The 14,386-nt window shown below is 31.9% G+C and overlaps 1 protein-coding gene across 6 annotated transcripts in view; it reads right to left on the bottom strand.

The window, feature by feature from the left end:
• The window catches only part of LOC123671229 (CLIP-associating protein), a 45,015-nt gene that overhangs the window by 18,385 nt on the left and 12,244 nt on the right, over positions 1 to 14,386 (bottom strand). For 3 of the 6 annotated variants that reach the window (XM_045604963.1, XM_045604964.1, XM_045604962.1), the window contains exon 2: positions 13,130 to 13,331. In XM_045604963.1, coding sequence (XP_045460919.1) covers positions 13,130 to 13,321 — 192 coding nt within the window. In that variant the 5' untranslated portion in view covers positions 13,322 to 13,331. Of the gene's footprint in view, positions 1 to 1,255; positions 1,276 to 1,331; positions 1,449 to 11,238; positions 11,350 to 13,129; positions 13,332 to 14,386 lie in introns of those variants that run through there. The other 3 variants (XM_045604966.1, XM_045604965.1, XM_045604967.1) reach the window with 3 other exon arrangements.

Genomic DNA, 14,386 nt, shown 5'->3' on the forward strand with positions numbered 1-14,386 from the left:
TAATCTTCGTGAGTTTGAGCAAGGGAAAACAAATTTCAGGTGCGATATTTGCTTTCAAATTAATTAAAGGTCAATGGAATCGAAGTATCTGCTATCTTTGTTAAATTTTAATACACCCCGCAATACAAATTCAACTTTTAGAATTTGTATCAACAATATTCAACAACACTTTCATAGTCCTGTAAAAGCTTCGAGCCATTTTTTTCTTTCTATTGATAAGTTCAGAAACAATTGTAATTGTTAATTAGATTTTTTGTGCTCTTTTGGTTCCACCTAATGATCTAATAATACATAGATGCGTTTTTGCGCATTACGGAGCATTGACTCCATCTCCAACATTAAAGAGAAAAAGACAGAGTGACAACGAGTTTGAGGATAAAAATGGTTGAATTTTGATCTTAAGTTTCGATTGGTTCAATATGTCCAACCAAGACCAATCAAAATATCGGTTCGTTGGACCCAAGGTCTTTAGCTTTAGATTATACAGGTTGTCTCGTAACTTTCAACTTGAATGGGGATACCGGGTGACGTCACGAATGATTGACGCTGATTGGTTGAAAGTTACAAGGCAATCTGTCTAACGCGTACCCCCACTCTTTAAATAAGATTATGAGATAACCTATGTGATCTATAGACTTAGGGTTAGGCTCTGCTTTTGGTCACGAGGTGTAAACTTCGTTCGTCACGCCTTTTTGTTGAGTAGAGTCCTCTCTCTATCCGCTGTCTACTCATTATCACATCATCGGTATTCGTTACCTGTTTACACCTATAATTTACTGCCTTTTGGATATAATAAGCTAAATAAATAACAAGTCCATTAGACCAAAATATGGCGATAGAACCAAATATGCCCAAATAAAATTTGAAAAAAGATATAGGGCGTAAAAGTTACAAAAATAAGAGAATATAAAGAAGCATAGAAGTCAGAAAACATTCACTTCAAGTTTGCTCTTTTTGAGTTGAATTGTGTTTAATTCTACTTTACTGTTGAAGCAGAAATCTAACTAACCTAAATTTCTTTATCTTTTTGTTATTTGAAACCCCCTTCTGAAATAATAAACTCTGCTATTGTATCAATTCAATTGTCTCAAAGTATCACAAATTTGAATTTGAAGACTAGCAAACCTATGCTTATATCTTCTTCGTTTATATAATATAAGTTATATTTCTATAAATAATACCGATCAAATCAATCACAATTTTAGACGTACACGTACATAAGGATTTATAAAATAAAATAAAATTGTAATGATACCTAATAAATCAAATGACATTTGGAAGATTGCTTCATTTACGAAACAAGACCTCTTTCAGTTAATTACAAGACTCACTGTTAGAAGATATTGAATTCCTAATTCTCGTTCGAGCTTTAAATCTTCTGGAGATTTAACCATTTGCTTAAAAAAGAAACTTATCGTTACTTAAATGTCACTTGAAAATATCTTGGAAATATGTATCTTGATCGAAAAGCGCGAAAATATCTATTAAAATAACCTTTTTTAGAAACAAGCACTTAAAATTAGGAGTGAGACAACCCAAAAAAAACTGCAAATTCCGCAATTCCACATGACCTCATTCTCTCCATTTATATTATAGGATATATTTCAAATATTTCTTCAAAATATTTGATTAGTTGATATTCAAACTCTATGAGAAAAACATAGTAAACTTCACACTTCGTACATCACAGAATAATCCAGAACATTGAAAAAATCTAATAAAAATGTTCTATTGTAGAATATGAAGGAGTTAGCGTAGGTTCTCATTACAAACACTCAACGGGCGTTTACAAGTATGTACAGGGTGGGCAAATAAGCGAGGTAAGCGGCTATATCTCAGGATCCACTCATCGTAGAGACTTGCGGTAAAAAATTTTACCACTAAAGTGTACAAGAAAACACACTGAAAATTGTTTTGAAGTTCATACCTCTACCGCTAGGGGGCGTAATAGCTACCGTCAAGTAGAAAAATGAATTTTACTCGAAAATGTTTCATATGAAGTTGAAGAAAAGATATCATCACTGTAATCCTTGGAAAATTCGCTATCATTTTGAATCGTCACTTTCGATTTTACGACATCAAATAAGGGTAGGGGAAAGGGAAAAATCTGACTGACTGAAATGCCTGTAACTTCAGTTTGGCTCAACATTTTTGAGCAAATTAGATCTCGTCTGAAAGATAATATCTTGTTGATTGAGGACAAAATATACTCATGATAAATTTGTTTTTGCTGCTTTCGATAGGGGGCGCTCACATATATGTGAGATATAGCCGCTTACTTCGCTTATTTGCCCAACCTGTACATGCATTTTATTCAAAGCGTACACATGCAAATGCGCGGTGAGCGCTTGTCATGTGAACCTGCTCTAACCCTTCTTTTCTACGAATCAAAAAGTATTCAATGAGTATAGCTCCAAAAACATTATGGGTAATATCATTGTATATAGAAAATCTATATGTAATGGTAATATTTCGCTTGAAAAATATTCATTTCAGCAAAATAGTTCGTTTTTCATTTTATGGTTGTTTTAAAATGTGATGCCTTCACTCTACATAATATGATACCTTTCATATGTACATTCTGTAAATCTGCAAACAACGTATCAGGAATGTATGAATTCAAAAGACCCGCTTAAAAGTACTATCAAAATTATTTTAATCATTTTAGACCTCTGAACTCACGCGCAGTTTCAGTTTTTTATGCGAATAAAGATATTGAACCAAGAATTTGTACTAAATTTTGCAAACCTAAGCGTTTGAAATGTTAAGAAGGCTTATGGTGAATAGAGTAATCGAAGACACATTCATATGAATATAACTCAAAAACGGTCAAACGAATCATCAACGTTATAATACAAGTTTGAGAAATAGCTGCTAAAATTTTTGTGCAACACGAATCAACTTCTTTGGGCATGGAACCCGTTGACGTTCGTGTATTTCCGTAGGCAATAAGCGCTAAAGACGTGCTAGAACCCACATGCACAATGTATATTTTATTGTGTTGGAACATGAATTTACGAGTTTGACATGAAAACAACTCAGCAGGCTCGTAATAATTTTTTCAAAGAAAAAAAAAGGTGAAGGTAATATTAGAAGGTGGGGCAGTGGATAAACAATAGTATAATCAACCGTTTGAGATAAATCCATAGGAAAAAAAATTTTAGATTCGTGAATAGGAAACTCAAGGATTTTTGCATCACGAGTAGGTAGCTAGCCCTAGTCAATAAGTCAATGAATATTACCGTTCAATCACAATATTCTCCTGATATCACCATAAAAATTTCTATAACAAATAAAATCGCTCTTTTCCCTATTCAGAAATACAGGGTGTATCAGTTTCAATCGTTAAAAATTTAATGGGATATTCTCCTCGTTGTCCTGATTCGGAAAAATGTATATTATATACCTCTATCTCGATCCCTAAGAGGGTGTTGAAGTTCACAAGAAAAAAATATTCTGAGCTATTGTTAAATTTTCTTCAAATCTTTCAGATGGATTCGATGCCTACTTGATGGAAATTCATTATCAAATAAAAGGAAACCAAATAATATAGTTATATTATTAGAAATTACATCATATTTCGTTTTATATTATTCTTCAAATCTGTTCGAATCAACTTGTGATTCTTGCAATTTCGATAGTTATCACCAGACGTGTCGCAATTGACAATTATAGGCGATTTCAATTTTCAAAATGAAAAACATCTCGTAACTGGTTATTATTCTATTTATATACCGCTTACGCTCGACAATTTCAAGGTGGAGGTATTTAAGGAACCACCATCGGTTCCTTCTAATTGATAACGATAACGTAGTATGGACATTGATTATTATGTACGATCTTTGATGATACTTGACAATTTCTCTCTCTCTAAAAAAAAAAAAATCAACATCTTATTTGGTGAATAGATCAAGTTGTCATAATCGGAATAATTTATATAATCATTTATGATAATTCTGTTATACAGGGTGATTCAAAAATACTTTAACAGAGTACAAGGAAGATTCCTCACAATATTCTAATAAGAAATGTTCTATATGTCCGAAAACGCTTCGTTTCCAAGACACAAGGTGTTACAAGTTTCATTTTTATTTCCATTTTTTAATAACTTTCAAACGTGGAAACAGTAATAGAATGGGTGGCGTCCACTACAAAAAGCCAAAACTACTTACTCAAACGTCAAATTCAGTTCCTAAGCATTTTTGTGAAAAATGAAAAATAATGGTAAAAACTTCATCAGACTAGAAATTTTCAAGTCCAAATATTTAGAAAACGGTTGCTTATAGAGACTTGTAACAAGAGAAGTTTGCTACTGAGAAATAATAGAGTAATCGGTTATTTTACTGAAAAATGTGCTAGAATTACGCTCAAAAAAGATGTGAATCTCCATAAAAGGAAAAAAGGTGTAGGTGGCGCCTCCTACGAATGAGAGCAATATAAACATCAAGTTCGAATTCGACACCTCAAAAAACCTCTCAATACCAATTTTTGCTTAATTGAGGTCAGTATTTCGAAAGTAATACAAAAAAAATGCTAATAAAAATAAAACTTTAACACTTTACTTATATCTTGGAAATGAAGTGTGTACCGAGCTTTCTTGGGGTGATATTACATTGAAAAATAGGTATAGTATGATGAATAATCTATGACCCAAAATGCTTATCAAGGGAGATATATCCTTCCAAAGTTGAGTTGATAAAATAGAAAAAAAATCCCGCAAATGTGTGTTGTCAATAGTTATTTATGCAACAAGTGCAAAAAGTGAATGTTTATTGCACTTGACGGAAATTGTCCGACGAGGCCGTTAGGCCGAGTTGGACACGTCGAGTGCAATAAACAATTTTTGCACGAGTTGCATACAACATTTTTTCTACGTTCATGCAAAAAGCAGAAAATGTACAATATGTATCATGAGGTGTGGTCATAGTACAGACAGTTTGCTCTATGGAGGTAGACGGTTACAAATCGGATCAGTTTTGATTAAGGAGTTATACTCGGGAAGGCATTGTTTGTTTATCTCTGGCTGCTAACATTAATACAAAATAATATAAAATATGTAACTGTTTAAAACGTATTGCCAATCTCATAGCATATCTGATAAATATGTAGTGGGTTTGAACGTTTATGTTTGTCATGATGACAGCACGTTGAAGTAGAATGACAGATGAGTGCAATAAAGAACTTCTTTTTCCACTTAATATAGCTCAATAAAGTTTTGCTTTTTGCATGAATGTAGAAAAAATACATTTTTTTATTACACTTTTACATTTCTGATATTGTTATAAAGGGTGTTTTTATGGGGTGAGTAAATATTTTTTTTTTTTGGAGAACTTCTTTCTTTTGAAAGGAACACTGTATATTTTTTCGAGTGTGATGTATACATAATAAGGTGTGAAAAAATTATTCATAAACATTTTTTGATTGTAAACCGCTGAGGCGATTTGTAACCATTTTCGAATAATTGAACTTTAGAAATTGTAAGTAGAAGGTAGACACTGTATAATTGACCAAATGCAACAACACCAAAAAAAAATGCTTTTAATAGTATCTCATATTAATGACTGTTCACATCTTGATTACTCAGAATAGTGATGATTATCCAGGATAACGTTTTGTATTGTTTAACAATGGAGAACAAATGAGAGTATTCGTAAGCGTCTAGCGTCAAAACCTATAGAAAAACTTTTGCCTATTGAATTTTCTGTTTGGAATGACTTGGATTATAACATATCAAAAATTCAGCCAATTAGACAGAAGGGCACTTTTCTTAATAAAGTGTGTGGTATCCTTTCTAGCTCCTTGCAGAATTTCGAGCTGATCACCAGAAGCATACAAAATTATGGAAGATTGAAGAAGGTTGAAAAAGAAATACTCAATATCCTTGATTGCTTTAACTATAGAGAAACATGAAGGTTCTATCTATCTGCATTTTCATAATCGAAAATGAAAAAGGTTTTTTCGAAAAAACTTGTTCTGCAGAAATATTCAAAATAATGTGAGTCCTCGATAGACTCACATTATTTTGAAATTTTGACGCCACCTCAAAATTTCTCTCATAAGAATCCCATTGACTCATGAACCGTTGAGTTTCAACCCAAGTTATGGCATATTGCTGAAATTGTCATCAAATAAGCTAACTAATCATGCAAAAATATACTGGGTGTGCCATTTGAAAAAAAGAAGTAGTAGGTACAACCGGAAAATGTTAAAACCTAAAAATATTTTAGGAAAGAAGATCATTCTCTCAAACCTCAACATGCGAAGTAGAAAATTATGATTAGTTTTCCATGAACGTCTAATAGGCCATTGTGGTGAATCATCCTATACAATATATTACATCCCTTAATGAAGTCACCTTTAATCGTATTAACTTAATATGGTGGTTTGAAATAAGAAACTGACCGAATGAATTTGGGCAAAATTACATATGCGAGACTTTCTTGCCGGATAGTAAAATAATAATATAATATAATAATATAATAAAATATTATAGTATTATTTCATTATTAGAATACTAAGTTCATAAAGAAGGGTAATTTCATTTCCAAGCAGTCGTTCTTTCAATGTGCCACTTGCCTACATATTATGATAAATGAAACAACTACCTATTCTTACATTTTCTCTTGCATTTTAAATCAGCTTAATATCATCATTAGTTTCAACGATTGAAAACAGGTAAAGGTGCCAACTCTGCTACTTATCTTGCAATTATGCGTGAATGGTACATTGATAAATCCTCAATGAGGTAACCTTGCATGAGAATGTTGTATACGTTGAAATTTCCTTGTTTCATTGATCTATTCTATTTAAGGTTCAACTTTTTGAATAATAATCCTCTCTAGTCTTATGCAGAATATCGACTCACCCTTGGATTTTCGAATTTTAAATTATGGGTTAGTAGAATCTGATGAATGTATTTAATTAAAAAAAATGTTTGTGAATTCAAAAAGATTTATCATTTTTACAATAAAAAAAACCTTAAAATGGTTTAATGAAAAATGTGTTTTAAATATAGTCAAAAATCAAGTTGAAGAAATTATTTCTTCTGGGTGTGACACATCTAATGTCATTGAGTATAAACATTCAATCATTGAAGAAAATGTTTGCCTTTGAATATGGGTTCTGGATAACAAAGAGATTCTTGTGGATATATTTCTTTATTACAGGTTCTGGTTCTCCTTTCCTTTTTCCATATATGATTTTCAGAATCAGATGCACCACCATATATGATTATAGTCGATAGTTCGCAAGCTTTGTAGCTTTGTTCGATTGATGCAAGCAAAGTAACCATCTGAAATGATGATGTAATTCATGGCGTTCTTTTATTAATACAAACGTCATTATTTTGACTGGACAGCTAATGTGTCGTTGAGCGGATGAATGCAGTTTTCAATTCATAACAACTTATAGATGGCAATTGGTACTGCTCTTATTTGTACCACTATTTCGAGGTACCAGACTGTTTTCGGTTTGGACCAAAAATGTACAGGGTGTTTATTAAAAGATCAGGACTTAGAACAATTCAAATTCGGTGTTTCGATAACTAAATTGGACATTTTATGAATGGGTTTTCAAGCATATTAATTTGAAAATGTCTACTGGTCTATCGGTTCTCAACAATCTCAACGCACAATTAATCGAAATTCATGAAATGTCCAATTCAGTTATCAAAACGCATAGAATTTTAGTCTCTTTCAGTGTTTTCCGAGAGTCACAAATTGCGGTTTATGACCTTCTCATAAACATCCTGATGTACATTTTTGGCCGCAACCGAAAACAGTCTATTGGCAGAATCGAAAATGGAAAAGGTTTTATCGAAAAAAAAAAAATAATAAATTTGCAGAGATGTTTGAAAAAGAATGCTACTCCACGTCACAACCATTTTTTCATAAGAATCTCATTAACTCATAAACCATTGAGTTTATACCCAAGGTATAGACTCACATTATTTTGAAATTTTGACGCCACCTCGAAATTTCTCTCATTAGAATCACATTGACTCATGAACCCTTGAGTTTTAACCCAAGTTATGGCATATTACTGAAATTGTCATCAAATAAGCTATCTAATGATGCAATAATATATACTGGGTGTGTTATTTGAACAAAGGAAGTAGTAGTCTGTTTCCGGTATAACAGGAAGTTGTAGAGATCTGAAGATATTTTATAGAAGGAAAGATTATTGTCTCATACCCCAACATGCAATTTTCAGCACAAAATTACGATTACTTTTCCATGAACATCTAATATCTATAATGAACTTCAGATAATTAATATATTCGGTGGTCACCAAGGTCTCCGGATTTAACACCGTTAGATTTCAACATTTTCAAATTGATATTCTTTAAATGTGACCAGAGAAAAAAATCAGCGATGTCAAGGTCTGGAGACCTTGGTGGACACCGAATATTTCAATTATCTGAAGTTCACAGATTACTATACATAGATAGGCGCTTGGTTGATTTGCCGTGTGAAACTGAAAGTCTTGATGATTTTTATAGTTTGATAAGAAATTTATATATCATGTTATATATTTTTGAAAATGCTATTTTATTTGTTATAGAAATTCTTATAGTTTACATTTAAAAAACAGAAGTTTGTATTATAACTTTAAAGCTAATGGCAATAAAAATTTAATGTTACTGAAAAAAGGACCTGTAAAATGTTTTTGTTTTATGTAAATAGCACCAACAATAAAGAAGTTATGAAAACTTTCTTTTTCACACCATTTTCCAATTTTCTCTTAAAACTTGAAAACAGTTTTGCGATTTTCATCAAATTAATTCTCTCAAAAATCTATTTTTCTAGCTCGAAGAGGTTCTGAGATTCCCTCACAACGAATTTGGGACACCCGATACATCGAAATAACTATAAAAAATAAGGAATTACCTACAGGTAGAAAGGAATATTTGAAATAATTGTTTTTTGTTCTTACACACCTAAATATTTGTGATTGAAGATTTAAATGAGGGCTGCACTAATGGATTATTGCGTCAGGGCTATATTTGAGATTAATCATAAGATACGATTTATTGACCTATAATAAATGTTTCATCACTAAACTGCAAGACTTTCAAAATAGAATGAATGATATCATTTACGATAATTTGTTATTATATTATGATTCCTTAGGAAAAAAGTTTCAATTTCAACAAGGGTTCATTATTTTCACTCGATATAATCTATCCCATTAATAATTTGAATTAATTTTTCGGCTTAAACCTATAAAATTAAACCCTATAAGTATGAGTGTTCCAATAGCCATGATATCCACTGGGACAATTCTTCTTATTTGGAAGTTCAATTTTTAATTTGAATTCCTCAGTAGTTTTTGGATTACCAGGTTCATATACAGGGTGTTTCACGAATAACTGTATAGGGTGTCCCAAATTAGTTGTCTAGTAAGGGATCTCAGAATTCCCTTGTGCTATAAAAAAATGAGTGACACTATATCGGGCTCGATTTTTGAGAGAATTTGGTAGGTGAAAATCGCAACCTCCTAAATTCAACTGTTTTCAAGCTATAAGTGAAAATTGGAAAATGGTGTGAAATGAAAAGTTCTGATAACTTTATTTTTGGTGCTATAAACATGAAACAAACATTCTACAGGCAGTAGAATACATTGGTCTGATAATTTGTTTTTATTGCGATTAGTTTTGAAGTTGTAGTACAAACTTTTGTTTTTTCAAATGTAAACCATAAAAATTTCTGAAACAAATACAATCGCTCTTTCCCCTTTTCAAAAATACGTGATTTATAAATTACTTATCAAACTATAAAAATCGAAAGTTTCAGTTTCTGCAAATCACAGGTTTATCCTTCTGTGGGGATTCTATATTGTGTATCATTAGCTAAAAAATTATTGTGTATGTAAAATTGAAATGGTAAATACGCGTAGGATAGAAAAATCTCCTCGCTGTCGGTTTTCTCACTCCCCGCTATGAGGAACATTCAATCAATCCCAGATATTTTTTATGATTATTATTATCAACTAAGTGCTTATATGTATATGAAAATCTGTGAACTTAATATAATTAAAATATTCTATTGCCACCGAGGTCTCCGGATTCAACACAATAAAATTTTTCAACATTTTCAAATCGATAAATGTTGTTCTTTAAATGTAACAAAAAGAAAAAATCCAACGGTCTCAGATCCGGTGGCTACTGAATATTTAAATTATCTTATAAAGTTCACAGATTATCAAAACTTTCCATCTGGTTGATTTGCTGTGTGAAAGTGAAACTTTTGATGATTTTTATAGTTTGATAAGCTGTTTATATATCATGTTTTATATTATTGAAAAAGAAAGAAAATGATCTTACTTGTTATAGAAATTTTTATGGTTTACATTCAGGACACAAGTTTGTGTTATAACCCCAATTGCAATAAAAACAAATGATTATACCAATTGCTGATACTTGAAAGAGTGCCTGTAGAATGTTTTGTTACATGTTTATAGCACCAGTAATAAAGAAGTTATGATAACTTTTCCCTTCACTCTAGATAACGGGAATTTGGGACACCTCATACAGTTATTTGTGAAACACCCTATAGAAGCTTTCGATAGTAAGGATGAACAAAAATACTACAAAAAGGACATAAAACCTATTAAGCCGCTAAGTACAACGGTACAAAGGTAGTTAATGATTCATAAAAAAAAAACATAATTACATCACTGAATCGCAGGTAATGATATTTTTGTACTCTGAACAACAAAGTAATTCCTGAATTTAAAATATTTCCATTCGTTACAACTCTTAGTTAAATGAATCTTGTTATATGAAATATTAATTTTTCAATTGAAAAATTTTGCGATCCATTACCATCCGAATATTAAATTCTTAATTCACAATGGATAACTATCAGGGGAAACTCCAACTTTTTTCATAGAAATCTATGATAAAAGCTTTTGGTCACATCGAACGGATGAATCCTGCAACCTGAAAGAATGCTACATCACAGAATTCCGCTGAAAATAAATTTCACTTAAATTTGTTTATATTTCGGATCAGCAAATTTAAGCTCCCTTTCAAAAGTTAACATTCTACTCTAGATAAGAGAAAACGACGAAATGTGAAAATACTAAATCCTGGTAGAATTTTCCATTTTCAAAACATGAAATACCATTTAGCAAAGCATGCAGGATGAATCGAAAAATAAAGTACATGTCAGGCCGCATAACAACTCTTACGACCTCTCCAATAAAATGTTACATAAAGAGACCATCTTTACGTACATTACCAACAACGCCGTAAGCCAAAAAAAAAACACAAGATAACGACACTTTGAGTCACAAGAAACGACTGGCTCATACGGTCATACTGAAGTGATTTTACAGGGATCTAAATATACGCTAGTCTATTTGGGTACTGGGGACATTTTCGAAATTAAAAACTCTGTGCATTTCTCTGGTTGCCTGGCGACAGCGTGACGTGGAATAAACAAAACTAAAAACATTCGTTGGTGTCATCAAGAAGGCCATTTGTACACAGGACAAAATGATGTTTCACGAGAGGTCAAGCAAAAATAATTATTAGGAAGCGAGTATCTTACTCTAGCGAATTTCTATTTTGAGAAAATCTCTTAGTTCACAGGCAGTTCGCAGAAGACATCAAAAGGACTCCATGTCGTACGTAAAGAGTAAATCAAACTCAACGTTATCGGTAAAGGGGGTAATTACCCTCCAAGCCTCGAAGAAATATTCATAGTTTTAGAGCCGAAATAACTTCCAACCAAGAGTAAATGCTTTCAGTATAGCTGCACCCTCAACAAATATGATTATTATAGAAATGTAGGGTGTTTTTCTTTTAATTTTCGTGATATGCTTAATTTTATAGTCTTGTTTTCACTATTTTTGTCATGTTGATTACAGTTATAATGAGAATGTGTTTATTCGATTTTTGCAGAGAAGAAAACTGGAATTTGTAAGATAAAACAGAATTTATTATGTTTCTGATCGTCAGATGCGGGACTACCAAACAAACAACAACATTATTAGTCCTGCAGCCAACTACCAAACATTTTAATAACTTTTTATATTCAGAATATCGTCTGTTCTGGTTTTTATAGAAATGACGACTGGTTTTTTAATGACAGAATTTTCTTTAGTTGCTTTCGTTATTTTTATTATGTTAGATTGGCTTATTTTATTTGTGAAACGTTGTTTTTACCTTGCAAAAATCTTTTTGAAATATGTTTTTATTTGGTTTTTGCATATGCAGAATGTCGTTTGTTTCATCAATTATTATAATTGAAAATTTTTTTCCTATTTTCTCCATGTTGTGCAGATTTTTGATTGGAAATATTTTTTCATCTCATTAGGGTTTTTGGTTTTATTATTTCTTATATTTATTGGAAATAGAAATTCATATTTTACTTTTGTAAATGGAAATGAACTCATGCAGTTTTTATGACAACACGCTGTCATGCAAAATTATCGGTAATTTTGATGCACTTGTGCAATTACTTACGACAATTATACTCTAGCAGAGAGAATATATACTATAACAGGTAGAGTATCTGTTACTGTTTCTGCCAGCTTTGGTTTCATCAAAAAGTAGGAAGGTGTTGAACAAATTGTATATTTCAAGAGTTTTAATGAATGAGCAAAAAAAGCACAACAGGTTGTTAACATATCATTATTCATTTCCTTTTATGACCAATTGGCTATGTGGATCTCATGGGTATGGGTCATACAGAAAAAGTAAAAAAAAAAGGAAAGTTTGCTGTTGCTAACTGTTCCTCAGAAACTGTCCATACTATTTTGCGCATTTACTAAAACCCTTTAGATTTAAAATAAAAAGAGAAACAACTGACTGGGTAATTTCATATTTATATCCACATGATCTTTGGATTTAGTTAGTGACCATTAATTCCTTAAGACATGACAACATTGTTTCAATTAATTAACAAAGGTGACAAAGGTGTGTAGTACCCTCAACTTTTAACGACGACAACAAAACTAAGAAAAAACGAACCACCACACCAACAAATCGATTTATGTCACTTAGAACTACTTGAGAATCGATAATTATTTCATCGGTAACAATGAAGAATTAACTATAATTTCATTAGGATGCCAAGCAACACCATGAAATTAAGCAATTACACGACAGTAAAATACTAACCTTGAAATTGCTGCTCTGCATCCATGGAATGAGCCCATCAACTAACTGTCCGATGTCCTGACATACGATTGGGTTAGAAAGATCAGCGAGATAAGTCAAGAGATCCGCACCCACTTGCTGCCTCAAACGGGTATCATTTTTCGCCATATGAGGCAAAAACCCGTCCAGGTCGCGTGGGCATGAGTATGCCATCGCGCCACCACTGCAAAAAAAAATTATATCAATTTTGGAATCTCAAATTAAAAATTTTACAATAGCTATCAAATTTGATTGCAATATTATAATAGATTTTCTCTAATTCTGTGGTTATTCCGTTCATTCTTCCACATCTTGTAGAACAAAATCGTGCGAGAATATATCAGAAACGCACAGTTTTCATGGTTATATTTTATTATTCTATGTTGGTTATCCGAACTTTCCGCCACGGCTTTATCTGTCAATTCATCAATTTGCCTTAAAGAAATCAGTTCTGCCAACCAACATTTTTCAATGCAAAAATCACTAAAATATATTTATGGAAATATTTCATTAATTTCAATGAAAATGCAATGAATTAGAGAAAATAATGTATAATACTCGTACAGAAGGCACATTCTACCACTCGTTCATTCCAAAACTCGCCACTTCGTGGCTCGTTTTTGAATTTTGAACTCGTGGAAGAATATCAATGCCTTCTGCACTTGTATTATAAATAACTATTTTAGTGTTTATGCCTATCTATATCTTAGTTTGTATACATTTAACAGTGTAGCTGTAAATTTCCAATATTTTCTGTACTCAGATTAATTCATCTTTATTCGACTAAATGAACTTGTCTTGATCAAGTCTAAATATACAGGATAGTCCAGATTCTAGAGCAATAACTTTGGCAGCGGATAGAAGAACTCTTTTCATGAAAAAATTCCCATAAACATATATCCTAACAAGCTTCGTTTCAGAGATACAGTTTACAGTTAGTTAGTAGTTAGTATTCGCTTTGTACTCGATTATCTCAAAAATGGTACATTCTATGAAAAAGATTCAACAGACCTTTTTTTTAGTGAAGCTCTGTTCATTTCAGAAATGAAACATTTTTTTGGAAAAAACGACAGAGGTGTAGGTTTTCAATGAGAAAAGGATCCCTTTATCTACGCCACTGGATAATTTTGGCAAGAGACACTTAATTCGAAACATGACATTACCAAGACATCAATACCTCAAGGATCAAAACAATGAATGTAATAATACTAGAGTTATAAGTTAAAAACTGATAGTTTT

The sequence above is a fragment of the Harmonia axyridis genome, chromosome 1 (assembly GCF_914767665.1).
Source record: "Harmonia axyridis chromosome 1, icHarAxyr1.1, whole genome shotgun sequence".
In the NCBI taxonomy this organism is placed as follows: Eukaryota; Metazoa; Arthropoda; class Insecta; order Coleoptera; family Coccinellidae; genus Harmonia; species Harmonia axyridis.